The sequence below is a fragment of the Protopterus annectens genome, chromosome 5.part0, assembly GCF_019279795.1.
Source record: "Protopterus annectens isolate FY-2018-M chromosome 5.part0, PAN1.0, whole genome shotgun sequence".
In the NCBI taxonomy this organism is placed as follows: Eukaryota; Metazoa; Chordata; order Ceratodontiformes; family Protopteridae; genus Protopterus; species Protopterus annectens.
In genome coordinates, this window is record NC_056735.1 from 420,949,994 (window position 1) to 420,967,496 (window position 17,503).

The window sequence follows — 17,503 nt, forward strand, 5'->3', positions numbered from 1 at the left end:
ATGTATAGGTTGCAGGTGTATGCCTGTGTGTACCTCTGTAGATTTTTCATAAGATCCTGCACTGAGCTGGGATCAGCACTGATAGCCCACAGCTTACCCAAAATGTTTTAAAGTTTTTTATTCACTCTGTGGTTGTCCTTATATAGATACCCAATTATGACTATTAAAGGTTGAAAAGGGGAAAGATAGGACAGCTGGAAATAGGGAGAAAGCAGACAGGGCAACAAGAAAAGGAATTTATTAACAGAAGGTGGTAAAAGAGGATGGGAACTGTATTTTTTGTGAGTATACACCTCCATATTTCCAACTTTTTTAATAGAAGTTGGGCAAGGAAGAAGGAAAGAGTGTCTTTGAGAGACGGTTAGGGAAAATCATGGGATTTTTAAAGATGGTACTTAAGCAACAGAAGAAAAGCAGTCCCTATGGTGAGCTGTCTGGGGGTGGGGGGTAAGACATACAGATGTCAAACAGACACAAAACAGATAGAAGAGGAGGTCTAAGAGGTAGTACTCACTTGGTCCAGTGGGCTTCAAGCATCCTCCTGCTATGATGGATATAGGTGAGGGGACTCTGATGGTACTGTGTTAAGCCCTGCAGTAGCTTCATGGCAGGAGCTGACCATTAAAGAGAGTCTTGTACTTGCTGGAAGAGATAGTGGTATGGTTGCTAATACCTTTTCACGTCCTTCTCGGACATAGCCTCTACCAGCTCCCGAAGCCTAATGTCCTGGCTTACTAGGCTGCCATACTTCAGGGTGGGGGGACTCATAAGGGTGGAGCCACGTCCCTCACCATATGAAGTAATTCCCTGGGTAGGCAGGGAGAAGTGGTGATCTATTCCTTCACGTGAGAGGCTTACAGTCAATTTGCCTGGGCCACTGGTGGACTTGCAGAAAACAGAAAATAAAAGGGAAAGTTAAAAAGAGAGAGAGAGTGACTGAGACAACAAAAGGGCTCAGAAGTGTTAAGCACAAAATGTCTTTATTTCAGTGAACTAAAATGACAGAAGTAACATGACACTGTCATTTATAGGCTCATAGGTTCATAGGTGGGTACTAGGCTATCTGCCCTAGGGCCTATATAAGCCTAGCCATAAAGATGCCCTGGCTTTCGCACCCAAAAAATTATTTTCCTGTGCCCCTGTTGAGCAGAGCCACAGAAATGATCACCGGGGTGAATTTCCTATTTCCCATCCAGTCATCAAGATTTTTCTTAAAGAGGGCTAATGAGGTGCTCTGCTTGACATTAGTGGGCAGTCTGTTCCAGAGTATGTGGAGTGTCTGGGACAGGAACCTATCTCCAGCATGTTTTGTTTATTGTGGTGACAAGGTTTATGTCCCTGGAGCATGTGACTTGGAGGGATTGGGATTTCTGTAAGTGTAGCATGTCCAACAGCTCTGGGTTTGATATGGCTTTGTTTGTTAGGCAGAGATCGCCTCTGAGTAGGCGATATGCGACGGAGTAGAGCTGGAGTTTTTTGAGGTGGTCTGCGTAGGGCATCTGTTTGAGGCCAGTAGTCCTCTTTGTGAGGTATTTCTGTGGCCTTTCCAGTTGTTGTAGATGTCTTGTGAGGTACATACCAAACTGGGTGTTGTACTCTATAATAGGTCTGATGAGGGATGAGTAGAGAGGAATAATGACCTCCTTTTTTCTGGATGAGAAATTTTTTGTGATGAGTTGTGCCATGTAGAAGGATTTTTTAACTGCTGTGGCTATGTGGTTATCAGAGGAGAGACTACTATCCACCTGTGTCCCTAGGTCTCTTATCACACTTTTGGTATTAAGTGGACTACCACCTATGTTCAGTTCCTTTTGTAGTTCATGCAGAACACAGCCGGGGATGTTGTCTGGTCCCATGGATGCTGTATTCTTGGCTTTGGAGACTGTGTTTTTTACCTGTGTGGCTGTGATTATTGGGACTTGGCATTCTTCTGGTATTGAGATGGGCCCTTTAGGGGTGGGGTGTGGGGTGAAATTAGCACTGAACCTGTCTGCCAGGATGTTGGCAGTATCAGTTGGTTCTGTATATTTAGTGCCATTGCTGTAACTCAGAGCAGATCTGAGTGTTGCCACTGAAATTCTTGACATAACTATAGAATGCCTTGTGGTTGTCTTTAGAATCTGTGGTGATTTTGTTTTCGTAATTAGCTTTGGAGGATTTTATGAGGGATCTCAGCTTCTTACTGAGGCTGACAAGGGAGTTCTTCCAATCATGGGATTTTACTCTTTTTTTTTTACAACAGTTTTTTCCTCTTGTTTAGAGTTTGTTTATGGCAGGGGACCACCAGATTGGCTTCCTTTTTTCGGAGGAGAGCATCTTGGTTTTGGATGGCACCATCCATGCACTTGTGTATGTGTTCATACAGTGCATTGATGTAAGATTCAGCAGTAGTACTTCTACTTTCCATCTGCTTGGGTGTCGTGAAGTTTGCCACTTCTGTCTTAAGAAGCATGAAGTTGTGTTACTTTCTTTGCTCTTACTTTATTTACTATAATATTATCGAATAACTGTTTAATTTATTCAATTAAATGCCATAAGCAATCTGCAATATTGTAGTGTAACAATAAATACTGTAAGTACTGAGTCATGGTCAGGTATGCTGTCACCTCCAAAATATTTATTACTGGCATTTCCTTCTACTTGACTGATTTGGTATAATAAAGTTAGATAAATATCAGTGAATTTATATTTACTGACCACTTAGTGATGCTCTAACCGTGACAGTCGAAGAAAGTGAACATTTTTACTTAGTTAAGCAATGCCATTTTATATTTGTGTTATACACATATACAGCATTTCCTTTAGCTGAGTGCTATCATTCTTATATATGTTGAAACATCAGTTAGGCTACTGTCTCTCTCTGGTACTGGCAACTGTTATAGGCAACCTCCTTAGGAGCTGAGGAGATATGAGAGAAATAAGAGAAAAAGGGAGTGTCTTACTGATGCTGATTGTGTGTACAAAGGACTGTTATATTTCATAGTTCCACTATGTTTACTATTATTACACCTTAAGGTATGCCAACACTCCTCTTCTGTCCTTCACTGTATCATGTACTATGTCATTTACTTTTTTGGCAGTGTAGCGTTAGTCTTTAAGTGTATGCAGAGTGGCCCATAAGGAAGTAGTTATTTTAAAATGATGTATACCTTTGTTGCAAGAAGGGAAGGATATGCAACTTTAAATAAATTGCTATAGGCTGAGCTGAATATTCCCAAGTTGATACATTCAGAGACACCAAATACTGTGGCTCAGAGGAAGAGGACTGATCTAATGATCTAACTATTGCTGAACAGTTTGCTACCATGGCAACCTTTGTGGATAGTCAGTTTCAAGAGGTCAGTATCTGTCAGGTAGTGCTTTGGCTACAACCAATAGTCAAGCTGCACAGAATCACTGCCTTTAGTGTTCACTTTTTAATTTGTGTCTTTATCATTGCCACTGCTTCTATGGTATTGCAATGAGGTTCACATTATTATATCATTTTGTCAGTCGCCGTGGATTGCAGCACTGCATTTTACATTATTGCAAAGCTAATTAACATTATGTTGTTCAATATGTTTTTGCATAGCCCCTCCTATGCCGGGTGGAGTGAAACTACTCACCAACCTAAAAGACCTTTGATAAAATTGCTTAATATTGAATGTACCTATACTGCTTGCACAGATTTTAGTTTTAAATCAGTGACATTTTTTACTATAAGTTGTTTACTAGTTCTAGCTGGTGGCAAAAGAAGGTTTCTAGGCTAATTGTTTTGTATTTAACATTTAATACTCAGCAGCAAGTTCACCCAGTCATTATCCTAAACAAACCAAACTCTAAGCAGTTACAGTTACTCTTGCCCCCAGTGTCATTCTTGTCAGTATCATGGACCAGCATTTCCTCACAACTTCTCTAGCCAGGCTGATTGAGATGGGTATCTTGAGAAAGTAAATTGTCTTGTGCTGTCTGATGATCATCTATTAGTCAATCAGCATAACATAGTGTGTTAGAGATATACATATATAATATCCTCGGAGGCAAAAATCTCACACACATTAAACTCAGACACCAAAATTGTCAGCAGTAAACCACACATCACACATCTCCAAGGCCGTCTCAGTACATATAATCCATCATTTGATGAGGTTCTAAAAATTAACTTTCCTAAACTTCAATGTCCTCCAAAACACAACACAGGTACAAAACACACTCAGCAAGTTAGCCTATCTCCCCACATACCACAAGGAGTCCAAAGTCACAGAAGCTGAGCCAGTAAGGCAGGCATCAACCTAATCAGACATTCTTGTTATAGGTGTCTCCATTGTAAGACATACAAATAGCCTCTTACCAGGCTAAGCAAGGGAACAGTGACAGTTAGTTGGTTGTCTGGTGCCAGAATCCATCAGATCATGCATGCACACAAGTCCTTGAACACCAAGTGCCAGTATGACGCAAGCAAAAAATAATTGACTTCAATAATTTGTTTAGTTTTTGGTGTCATTCAAAGGGGTCCAATATTTGTTGTCCTGGAAGGATAAGATTGGCAAACCGCATTACTTCACCAGGGAATGCCTGCTTCTGTCCCCTTAAGGCTTTCTGTAATTGACAAAATCATTGTCCACCCCGTAGTGCCTTTTTTAGGCAATGCCAACCCAATAAACCTACCAATATAACAAAACAAGCAAAGGAAAACATGAAGGTGTTACTGGTCCATGCTAGGAGTCTAAACAAGAAACTCCACTCTCTGCAAGCCCTTCATACCTTGAAGGACATTGGCATCTGTGTAGTGACTGGCTGGATAGGGCTATAACACCTTCCACACATTTAGACCAGCTACTGTATAGTAGAGGAAAAGAGGTGGAGTTGTCTCAATATTTTTCCAGAAGAGACTCACGTCAAGGCTGGGAAAGCAACATTATGCACTAGAGCTTCTTCTTGTCCAAATAACCATCAGAAAGGTCCTGTGCCATGTATTAGCTAGCTATAGAACTCCTTGTATGACACTAGAAAGCCACTACACCTGTTTACATGAACTAGAATCACTCAGTATTAAACTCAATACCATTTTCCTAGGTGATCTAAAGTATCTGTCTACAGACTGGGGGATCTGTAATACCACTAGTGTACAAATACAGAGATTCCTGGACTTTGCCAATACAAATGCCCTGGAACATTTAGAGTACCTATTAGGGTGATTACCATCTTGTAGTATCTTGCAACATCTATGTATCTTCATCACTTGTTAGGTGTGACCATAAAGCAGTCTCCTTTGAAATAAAATTGAAACCAGAGATCCTATCCAACCAAGGTACGTTTACAAATGTCTTTAACACAAGCTAACTACTCCTAAATGATACATTGGCAAGCTTCAAATCCCCACCAAACCCCAGTTAACTCCACTGAATACATAGAAACATACACCACCACACTATACCAGCATGTAAAAATCTGCACAGATGTAGCTGGAAACCATATGAACATGCACAGGGCAAACCTTAGAAACAAGCCTACATGGTGCAACCATAATATCAGAAATCTTCACAATAAGAAGAAAATAATTTTGACGAAAAGTGAAAAGAGTAATTCCCAGAATGACAGAGCCCTTGTCAGTGAACTAAACAAACAACTCAGAGCTTAATAAAATCCACCAAAGCCAGGTTTGAGACTAAAATAGTTACCTAAGTGAAAGACAATAACAAGGCCTTTTTTAGTTATGTTTGTAATCTCAAAAGCAGAATACAGCAGTGTGCTGAGCTGATTGCTAACAATTTTACCTTCACTGAGGCAGAAGACATAGCAAACCTACTAGCCGATAAATGTATCTCTCCTCACCATTTGTTCCTGGAGATATACCTGAAACTGGCTTACCTCCAGCTGTAACACAAGACCATGTCCTAAAAGTGCTATCAAAAGTTAAAAATACTGCATTGATAGGTCCTGACAGTGTCCCTGGATTCATCTTAAACACAATGAAGCACAATTTTGCCGCACCCCTAACAGCACTGTTCAATCTCAGCCTCCATATAGGTTTTGAACCAAGTGGATGGAGAGCAGTTACAGTCATTCTACTGCATAAGGGAGGACTTTCAAGAGGCCCAGGCAATTACAAACCCATAAGTCTGACCAGCCTGACATCCAAACTTTGCAGATGATTTCAAACTAGGAGCAGTCATTGAATCCCCAAATGACATAGCCATCCTGCTGGAAGATTTGTCTGAAATAAGTAACTGGTGCCAAAATCATGGACTGAAATTAAATACCAAAAAAATACATTATTGTATCCTTTGGGAAGTGATCTATCCCACAAAACTATCACATTTGCAATATGCCTGTAAGATTTGACCCATTTGTTTGGGATTTCAGAACTTATGTGGACAGTGACCTAACTTTTGACCAACATGTGTCCATTGTTGTATGAGAATATGTTCTATAAAAGACCTTCTATAATAGACAGCTTATAAACAAATGGATTGTTTTTAGATTTAGTGATGTCATTGTCCCCCTTTACTCAACCCTCATTAAGCCAGTCATTTTGTGCAATGCCCTCTTTGGCATTTATCTACCCAGACTAATGCAAAAACTGGAGTGCCCATAGAAACACATTACTAAAAGGATATAAGGCCTAAACAATATGTTCTATGTGGACTGATTCATAGCCCCCTCACAATACTCAATATCCTACAGACTGCTAAGAGTTGAACTTTGTCTGGGCAAACAAGGCATCCACTGACCCAATACTGATGGGTTTACTGCACATCAGCAATTCAAATGGCATCCAAAATACTTGGTCTAGGGATACAGACCTGTTCTGCAACAGTAACAGAATGGTTTGGAGGGATAGGTACATCTCTCAGAGGATACTACTGCTCTGGAACAGACACCCCTTTCACATAAAACAAATTTCATATTGTCCATATTCAAGTGCAACTTGGATCTATGGATAAGAAACAGTAACCTTTCCCTGGTACTGCTTCTTGTACTACTAATGGACAGAGGCATCTCCTAAATGCTTTATCCTATGCATGAGTTCCCTAAAAATTATCTATGGTAAAATCCCACTTATTCTGATTAGGGGTAATATATAATTATCGACCATGGGATGGGTAAAACCAGTATCTAACCAACAGGAAAGGTTAATCTGAGCAGAAAAATGGAAATTGGCTAGGCTTAAAATGACTCCTAAGGGCAACTAACCTAGTACTCACCTATGAACCTATTAATAGGCATATATTTTACTATACAAACTCTCACACATGCTGCAGGAGAAGAATGCATAAAAGAGACATTTGTGCAAAGATAAGACAAACCCAGAACTCAGAATTAATGCCTCATTGTGCTTGTGATATTTTATTTTATTTATACAGTGACATACATGACTCTGAATTGCTTGAAGTTTCATACACGTGAGGAAGGTGTAATTATTGCCTAACATCTATTTGTAGGTTGAAAAAGTTGCAGCAGCAGCAGGGATCAAGACACAGGAGAGACAACATCAGTCCTGAGTTGAATCACATGCTCATGGATGCTCTGAGAATAAATGTGTTCTTTTTTTTTGGATGGGGGGACAAAACTTACAGAAAGAGCTAAGGTATGGAATCAAGTAGTCCCTGACAAAAAAGCTGTAGGGGGAAAGATCAGCACCTTGGCACAATGCAGAAAAATAGTTAAGGACATGGTTGGATGTGCCAGAACAAACACTAGGCAGAATGCAATTGCCCATAGCAGTACTGGTGGTGGCTCTTTTACACTCCAACCTTTAACACTGGATGAAGACTGCCTTCTCTCTATAAGGGGCAATGACTTTGATGCAGATGAGGATGCTGCAGGAATTATCTTTGGTGGTGTTAACACTAGCAATTTCAGACCCCTACAACTGCAATCATGTACTCTGGAAGGTTAATGTGTAGCTGGCTTTACTAACATCCACTTATATGCACTTGGCATAATACCTGAGTACATATGTCTGTTGTATATTTCATCTTCAGGTACACCATCCACATTAGGTGTAGCATAAACTCTACAGCTGCTGCATGGCAAGTCATCTCTTTAAGGAAAAATTGTATCTTTCACAGGTCACATTAATCACAATTTGACATACTTTTTCACAGGGTCAGCTCCATAAACAACTGCATAGTGGGCTTCAGCATAATAGGATGATATTAACAGCAGAAAGACTTTCAGCAGTGATGCCATATTAATGACACAACCTGAGAACAGTGGCACACAGTTGCAAAGTGTACTGGCAAGGCCCCCTACCCCACATAATGTAAATAGCTCCTTAGACAGTGCCACAGGTTCACACACTCAGCATAAAATGGAAGTAACATTACAACATGTTGGGGAAATGCACAGGTAGAACCTGTTGCTGAAGAGACTATCCTTTGGGAGACAGGAGTATCCACTGTCACATCTGTAAGCAATGCTACCAGGAATATACATATTTTATGTTTAGTTCCAGAGAGTGTTTCATACCATGGGCAAACCCCTACCTTATGGTGGCTGTACACATCATTCATGGTAGTTAATAAAGGCAAATGTTCAAATATTTTCAAAGAAAATTAAGTATAATAAGTCTATGGCTTTTCCCTTTTTTGCTGAATTCACCAGTGAAACATCCCTTTCAGCACTCAGTACTCGAGTAATATGCATTGGGCACTTGTATTGCAACACAAGAATTACACCAAGATGTATAACTCTGACTGTGCTTAGTACTTTTGCTGCAAAACTGGAAATATGGTACTCTTTAGTATGACATAATTACACGCAAGTAAACAGCAGCAGCTTAGAAAAGTATCACTATTTCAGTAATATAGAGACCACAGGGCAGTGCAGTGGTGCAGCGGTTAACATTGTCACCTCACAGCAAGAGGTTCTCTGGTTCGATTCTTAGCTGGGGTGCCTTCTGTGCAGAGTTTGGATGTTCTCCCTACATTTGTGTGGGTTTCCTCCCACAATCCAAGCACATGTGTCTGGAGTGTTTCTCCCCAGGCCCCTGCTGAAAATAGGCACTGTCCTAGTCTGACTTTCCCGGTCAACAACTGTTATATAAATAAATGGAGAAATCTAAAACCCAATAAAAATATTAAAATAAGTATCTGTCAGCTCTATTCTGAAACACAGAATACAGTTTTGTAGCAGTGTGTACTGAGTGATGCAGTCTGTGTGTCTTATAAAAGTCACTATTTATTACCTCCACATAGTAGAAAAGTAGATTGATAGCTTGTTTGTTTGTAGAATTAGGCTACAAGTTGGATGTGATATTTATTTGCGGAGACTGGATGCTTGAAAAAAGTGGAGTGACTGAGGTTATAAAATAGCTCACAACTTTAAAATGCAGTATTGAAATGCCTTATCTTTGCCATGAATTACAAGTTTATATGCACTGATAATTAATATTAATAATAAGAGCCATTAATATATTTAAATTATTGCCAGAATTAAGTAGTTCAGTGCACAACCATTTTTTTAAATAATGTTTCATTGCAGTATTGTAGTATAATTATCTGGCTCATGCAGAATGATTTATAGCCAATGTTTTGGCAATTAAGATTTGTATCATCATTATTAAAACACATTATCATAGAACATAATGTGCAAAGTAGTAGACAGATAAAGCTGCAAAAACAATGAATTCCTTTTATTTTAATGCTACACTTTAATTACTTTAGTGAAAATTGATGTGTACTGTGCAGGTAAATATGGTCAAGGCAGCACTACATGGAAAAATTACCCTTACATTTAAAAACATTTATCTTATTTTATTCATATCTGCTAAACTGAGATAAAACACTGATTTAGGAAAACCTGTTTCAGGTTCAGCCATGGAAAAAATACTGATTTCCAGTTAAAAAAACAAAAACAAAAAGTATTATCAAAGCAAAAGATCGCGTATCCAAGATAGTGTATCCAAGTATCCAAATTTAACATTATACGAGTTCCGCGGTGGTGCAGCGGTGGTGTTGTTGCCTCACAGCAAGAGGTTCTGCTGTTCGATTCTCGGCTTGGGTTGGGAGTGCTTTCTGTGTGGAGTCTGCATGTCCTCCCTGTGGTCGAGTGGGCGCTCGAAAGACATGCGTTGAATGGGCGTGCCTTCGTTGAAGGTTGGGCGTTGGGCTGGCAACTCGACACTATAAAAAACAACTGCCAATCATTAGAGGACCGGAGTTCCACTGTGGCGACCCCTAACCGGGAAAAGCCGAAAGACAAACAACTTTTAGTTAAGCAATTAGGAGTAAATAGATATTTACAAGGAACATAATTTAGACTACGATGAAATTAAATGTTAAATATTGTGAGATTACTCTTGTATTTATATGGGATAGTAATGTGCAATAACTTCTATTATCTTCAAAAAAAGCTAGGGAATGAAGGAGTTAAACAAAAATCTAGACAGGTCAATACCATGTAAACCGTTATAAAGTTACCATTCATAATTCCAGTTGTCTCATAGCTTGCAGAACCTGTGGTGCCTGAAAAACAACTCGGAAATGTGCTTTCAGACAAGAAGTTTATTAGAAATACCATTAAGCACTTTCATTTCCACTCATTACTATGGAACTTCATCAGAGCAAATCAGTTAATTACCTTATTTTAAATATCATACCATTGATCACATATTTAATAACCTACAATAAAATCTTTGAACAATAATCAAGTGATACAAGTATTAATTACAAAACTTTAAAGAAACTTAATATTAAAAAAGCATTATAAAACTTTCATTTTAAAACTAAACTGATGGACACTGAGTCATTAAGACCCGGCAACACTGTTGCATTAAATAATAACTGACATTTAAGCTAATATTTATTTAAATGTTCATCAGTCACTAAACCTCTGATGTCACTGATAACCTGTTCCAATAGTACAAAAAAAAAAAGTATGTCCCAGAAACTCCTGAACATGTTTGTAAAGTGCATTGGTCATTTTACATATTTGAATGTTAAGCGCATGTTCATAAATGTGGGTTGTTAGTTTCCTGGATGTCTTACTGACATAAAATGCTGCACACACAGAACAAATAGCAGCATGCACTACACCTTTTGACTCACACTAAAAACGTCCATTAACTAAATATTTTTACCCAAAATTTCAAAACAACCTGATCTTAAAATGAATGGACATTGGGAACACCTCCAACAGTTATACATCCTCTGAATTCATTTATTATTAAAACACTTTGTCTTGTTAACTATTTTCCAGCAATTCTTTTATAGATCTGTTCTTTTTGTAGGTAACACAAGGTTTAGGACCCAACTTCTTACTAATAGAAGAACCTAAACCAAAAATACTCCAATTTCTGATCAGACAAGCACTAATAGCCATACTGTCTGGGTAAAGGTGGAAATAAAAGAACTAGCATGGTTAACCCCAATTGATGCTGACTTATTGCAACTAGTCTGCTGTAAATTCACTATGGGAGTAGAGTTCAATATCAGAACATATATACCATTAGCTCTTTTAACAACAACTTAATTTTAATGCCATTTAAAAATTCCAAAGGGTAACCCATTTTCCTAAACATTTCTAATAAATAGGTTTTAGAACTAATAAGTAAAGTTCTCACGTATACCATCGTGGAGTGCAAGGCAAAATATAAACTGAGGGTAACCACTAACACAAAAGATAACATTTCTAATAAAAACACATTAAAAACTTCCACATCAGATACCATATATGTTATGTGCACTTGCTGGCTCTTATCTACTGCTTTTATTTTACTTATTGGATACCAGCTATCAAAATGTAAATAACTATTAGAAAATGTTACTTTTCTATGAACATTGGAAACAAACCTTGCACTCTGCTTGTCTTTTGAAATTTCAACATCCAAGTATACTATTATTTCACTACTAGACATAAATGCAGCTGTAACTTTAATATTCCAATCAGTCCAGTGTTCCCCAACTGTAACCCATGCCATCCTCATGTAATCAGTATATCCCGTGTTATATCATCACTTTCTGAATATTCCTGGCTGTCTTCTAGCAAATACCAAGTATCACCTAGCCCTATTCCTGTTGAACCTCTTGAGTTTAAGTCATTCCATGGGCTATGTCCTTGAGGTATGGAGAATGTCCATAGTAGTACCACTACACAAGGGCAGGCCCGAGGCAGATTCCAGGAACTACAGACCTGTAAGCTTCACACGTGTCATCTGTAATACTCCAGTGCAAATAATTACTGAGAAAATTGATTGCAAACACTTGACCCTAACCAATCTGAGTTTGTAAAACGTAGGTCATTCCTATTAAATGTGGTCAGTTTATTTGAAAGGGCCACTGAAACCATGTGTGATGGTCTGACAATCTATATCACTTACCTTGACAAGGCCTTCAGCCCCATCTGTTATTCTGACATTACAGATCAACTTTCTCAACTCAGCATTACTCTGTTTTTTGTCCCTTGGATAACTCACCTGTCCTCAGGCAGAACTGACATTATTAAGGTAGGTTATATTTCTTGTAGTCAGAGGAGCAGCATAAATGAGTTCCAAAGGGCTCACTCCCTAGTCCACTCCTCAGAGGTTCATCAGCAGTTACTAGGCATGAGGTCTAAGAAACTGTCAGGGAGCCCAGCCTAACTTTCCAGCTATCTAAGAGTATTCTGTGATTAAGTGACTTGCTCAGTCATACAGATGGCAAATGATGATTAACGGAATTAAATCCTCAGCTGCAGAAAGAAGATCGTCAGCAACTTTTAGCCTTAATCCTCTTCACTGTCAGACAGTTACATTAGGAATTACTTACTGACATCTACTTCTCAGAAGTGGAATCAAATATCAAGGAGCTGTGACTGAACAAATTTGCTGATGACGGTAAGCTAGGTTCATTCATCAATCCCCCCTACACTCACAAATTTCAGCAGAACTCATACCAGATCAGTCCCTTATGCACTAGGCATGGGTTCTTCCTAAATGCCAAAAAAATGATGTATAGTTGATTTTGAGAAGGGCGCTAGCCTCTCCTGTTATCAAATGAATTGGTCCCCTCTTAAGACTGGTATATCCAGGACTTAACAGGACTAAAAGATAGCTATGCTAATGGCAGTCTTGTTTTGATCACCATGTCTCAGTGGTATTCAAGAAGTCTTTCCACCTTGCCTAACTAATCTGCATTGTCATTACCTTCAAAATACCTCTAAATAGCCTTAGTTCCACTACCTTTTATTATTAGATCTGTCTTAAACTCCAATGCCCTTCTTGGAAAGTAGTTCAATAACCACCTTAAGCAACTGGAAAGATGCAAAGATTTCTAATCGAGAAGATTACCAGACTGCACAATCTAAGCTACCCTGAAAGATTAAAGGACCTATCTATGTACTGTCTCTACTCTACACTCCCAGTTGGTGATCTCTGCTTAACTTTCAGAGAACTAAATATTTCATCCCACTCTGACCTTCTTCATCTTCATGGAACTAACAATCAAGCCAGTACTGATGCCAAGGGCATTCATTTCCACCACAGGATCAGTAACACGTCATAGCTTGCAAGATTTGTAAGTCAGCACATCTGCTACTTTTGGAAAAGCTCCCTCTACATTTACAAATGTAACACCACTGTATCTATCTTCAAAACCGGTCTAGATGGCCAGATAGACAACAGATTGATATCCAGGCTATACTTTTCATTAGCCTAGTATGAACCTACAAACCTAGTAATAAGCAAGCACATATCTCTATGTATATTTGCTCATAACTGTAATTTTAAAGAACAATTCACCAAACAAACAAAGTTCTTGTTGTCATAAAGTACATGTACTTTTTTTTAATTCAAACCTAAGAGTGTTATACTTAAGGACTACATGATTTATTTATGTGTCCCTCTGTTTACATTCTGTACTTGATTCTGAATCTCATTGCTTACCATGTTAGCTGTTTGTGAAATGTAATATTATCTCTCTGGTATTTGTTTTACAATGTGCAATATCATAGAGACACTCTGGCAATCATTGTGTAGGGGGATGCTGGCAAAGAAGATAGTAATCTCTTAGAGCTGAAGGTGACAGGCAATGAAAATGTCATCATAGCAGTCCAATATTTTTTGTCTTTAAATAGCTTTCCTTTTATGGTCAGATAGCATTTTTTGTGCCAGAATGGGGACTCTAAACGCCTGTGAGCAGGTGAATTTCTACTCTGCAAGCTTAGCTAAAGTGGAAGCACTACTTGGTAGGCTAGCTGCTGCACTAGTGTCTCACTACTGCACTTGTGAAAAGCTGCTGATTCTTCTTTTCATCAAAAGGTGTCATTCATAAGGGAAGGTCTTATTGTATCCATCCCTACATGGTGCTCAAGGTGGTGGCTGCCTAACTCCAATGTCTCCACTTTGGCTCATTCAGCATCTAGGTAACTAATCAAACATGGATCAAATGAGGCACAGTAAGGGCTTTCTCCTTTTGTGCCATGGCTTAGTTGCAGTCTTCTTGTGAGCTGGGAACATGCCTCATCTAGTTGATTAAGCATGAGCCATTTGTGCTGAGCTGCAAGCTGCTTATGCTCCGTGAACCCATTTTATGAATTGGGATTTTCCATAATGAAGTACACTTAGCCACAGTTAACCATTGTATTGAAATGCACCGTGTTCTAAATCCAACCCAGACTGGCATTTTGTGGTTACTAGAATAATTGTTTCAGTTAATTAACACTCTATATTCTCCTGGACTCAAATAAATGCAACTGTTTTTCCTCAGCAGGATTAGCCCAATGGCTTTTCTACATGTATCCAGTTCCATTCATTCAATATGGCGAGGACCCTATGGCCCATTTGTTTCTTCGTGGATAGCCTGTTTGGTCTATCTATTCTGCAATGACAAGAGTCAGTGGTAGGGAGTGGATATGCTTATTGCCCCTACAAGGTAGCCTACCCTCCCAAATAGAGCAGTCTTCCCCCCTTATAGAGGCTGTCCAACCTATTCTGTGGATGTCTGCTGCAGGGAGTGTGCTTCCACACAGTCTCACAGCTATAAGGTTGTACTTCACTGGTGCAACACCCAGTGCTCCTGCCAAGTGTCACCCAAGCAGCATGTTAGAGCCACTCCCCCCAACCCAGGATAGGTGAGTAGGCAACAGCTACATATTCCCAATTCTTCTTACCAGTGTTGTCAGGCACCTGAACAGTTAATTGAACTCGAGTCACCTGGGCTATACACGGGGCTTTATTCTTGCATGCCACCACAGTTGGCTATAGCAGCAGCTAATTGAACACAAGTCACCTGGGCTATACTCGGGGCTTTATTCCTGTATGCCAACACAGTTGGATGTACATATAAACACATTTTAAGTGTGCATTTGCTTAGCTGATTTGCTGCAAAGGCCAGTTTTGTAAATGCAGTAATGTGAAACAAATTACAGAGGAGTGCTTGAATTTCCAGCACTCCAGTACCTTGTGTCTAGTGCATTGTCACATGCTTGTCACACTGAATTGCACCCTAAACAATATTTTTCAAAAAATAAATCACTAGTGAATTAAAGTACTATGTAACGAACTAAGAAACTATTTCACTATTATTTGTTGAAACATAATACAACATATCTGTAACTTAGGATTGATTAACATGAGATTTTGATTGTTTTAATTTTTTAAATGGAAATCAAGATATGTATTGTTTCTGAGTTTCAGTGATGTTCATTGCTGGTGACTAAAATAACTTCCTCAGCAACTGCAGTGCATATAACTAAATGTTTGCCATTGCAATAATGAATGCTCATTTTTCTTTTTGAAGCTACATGAGATAAAATGTCAGCAATTCACATGTTCGCTATGCTTTCTGTATTCTTGTTTAGATCTATGTGGTACAATGGTTATTGAAGAAGAAAATTCACCCATAGGCCTGACACTGGATGACACCAAGCCTGATGGAACTGTACCAGCAATTATGGGGTCAGTAAAATGTTACATTCATATTGTGAGCTAAACAAGATTAATAACGTGTTCATCTTTTGCTTTTCAAGACACATACACAAAGCTGAACTGAACCTGGTTAGTTACTCGATTCTCTACCGCTTTGCCTGATAGTAATTTTGTGTCATATTTCAACAATAGTCAGTGTAATTTATTTCACACATTACTTTTCAAGAGCACCAGTGGACAGTTTTACTTTAAGGTACAACAGTATAGAGCTGGTACAGGAACAAAAGTGATAAATATAATCTTGGGTAACATGCTGATAGATTTGTGTGCAGGTAACCAAATTGATCACTCAGGAAGCACATGTTAAAGATATTTGTTATCCATTTTGTAAATAACCTCTGACACATAGTAAGCCTTTACTATAAAAAGTGAGAACTTACTGACCAGGAATTCATTTCTTAAAGGAAGATAAAGAGACTGAAAAACTAGTAGTCTTAAAATTTTGTTGATGAGCTCAGTCACAATAATTTCCAAAACTCATGAAACTCAGGTAGTGTTCCAAAGCAACAAGCCTTTATTCATCACAGACAAAGCGATCCTAAATAACAAAAAAAAAAAATCAGGAATACTTTACAATGTTAAACATATCAGCTTTTATACACTTAGAAGTAGGTGTGGGAAAATATATGCATTGTTTAATTTTAAACCAATACAATATAAACAGGGTCAAAAAAGTGCATATAAGAACAGCAAGTACCCACCCCCACACACTACTACTGATTAGATCACACTAAATCCTAGTTAAGGAAAACACTACCTATCTATTTGCAACCTGCATTCCAAAATCAGGTATTAAGAAAACCATAAAATACATATAAAAAGACTGACTTTTAACTAATATCGCTTTCGGCTAACTAATGCCAATAAAGCCTTCATCGGGTCCGTTACAAGAGCTAAAATCATATACATAGGTAGATAAGTAAAAACAGCTAACTAGATACATACTAGATACATACATCTAATTAAAACACTATAAATATAAATATATATCTGTGTAATAATATCTAGTAAGTAATATAGCAATAACCCACACCTGGGTGTGGGTAATGCATCGCCATGTTAAACAAATTTAACATAGCGAAACAGTAAAAGCAACAGAGATCTTGTGTTCTCCGTTGCTTTTTAAACTGTCTCGCTATGTTAAATGGGTTTAACATAGCGAGACAGCTTTAAAATAAGCAACGGAGATCTCCATTGCTTATTTTAAAGCTGTCTCGCATGTTAAACCCATTTAACATAGCGAGACAGGTTTAAAAAGCAACGGAGAAAGCAAGATCTCCGTTGCTTTTTACACTGTGTCGCTATGTTAAAGGAGTTTAACATAGCGAGACAGCTTTAAAAAAAGCAACAGAGCTCTCTGTTGCTTTTTTTAAACCTGTGTCGCTATGTTAAACTCTTTTTACATAGCAAGACAGTGTTTTAAAAAAAGACTTATACTAATGGAAAAAGTCCAGGCCACCGGACCTTTTTCCATTAGTATAAGTCGATTTACAATGTGCACGCTGGCCAATCAGCGTGCACGTTTTGGAATATTAATGGGGGGTCATGGTATAATATCTAATAAGCAATATCAATGTCCCTTAGCTCAACTGGTTAAGGAATTAGGCAGAGTGA

General features: G+C 38.5%; 1 protein-coding gene across 1 annotated transcript in view; it reads left to right on the top strand.

The window, feature by feature from the left end:
• Positions 1–17,503, top strand: part of MAOB (monoamine oxidase B) — a gene marked incomplete at its 5' end in the record, with an annotated part of 474,299 nt that overhangs the window by 311,149 nt on the left and 145,647 nt on the right. The window contains one exon of the mRNA XM_044072378.1: positions 15,763–15,859. Within this exon, the coding sequence (XP_043928313.1) occupies positions 15,763–15,859 (97 nt within the window). The remainder of the gene's footprint in view (positions 1–15,762; positions 15,860–17,503) is intronic.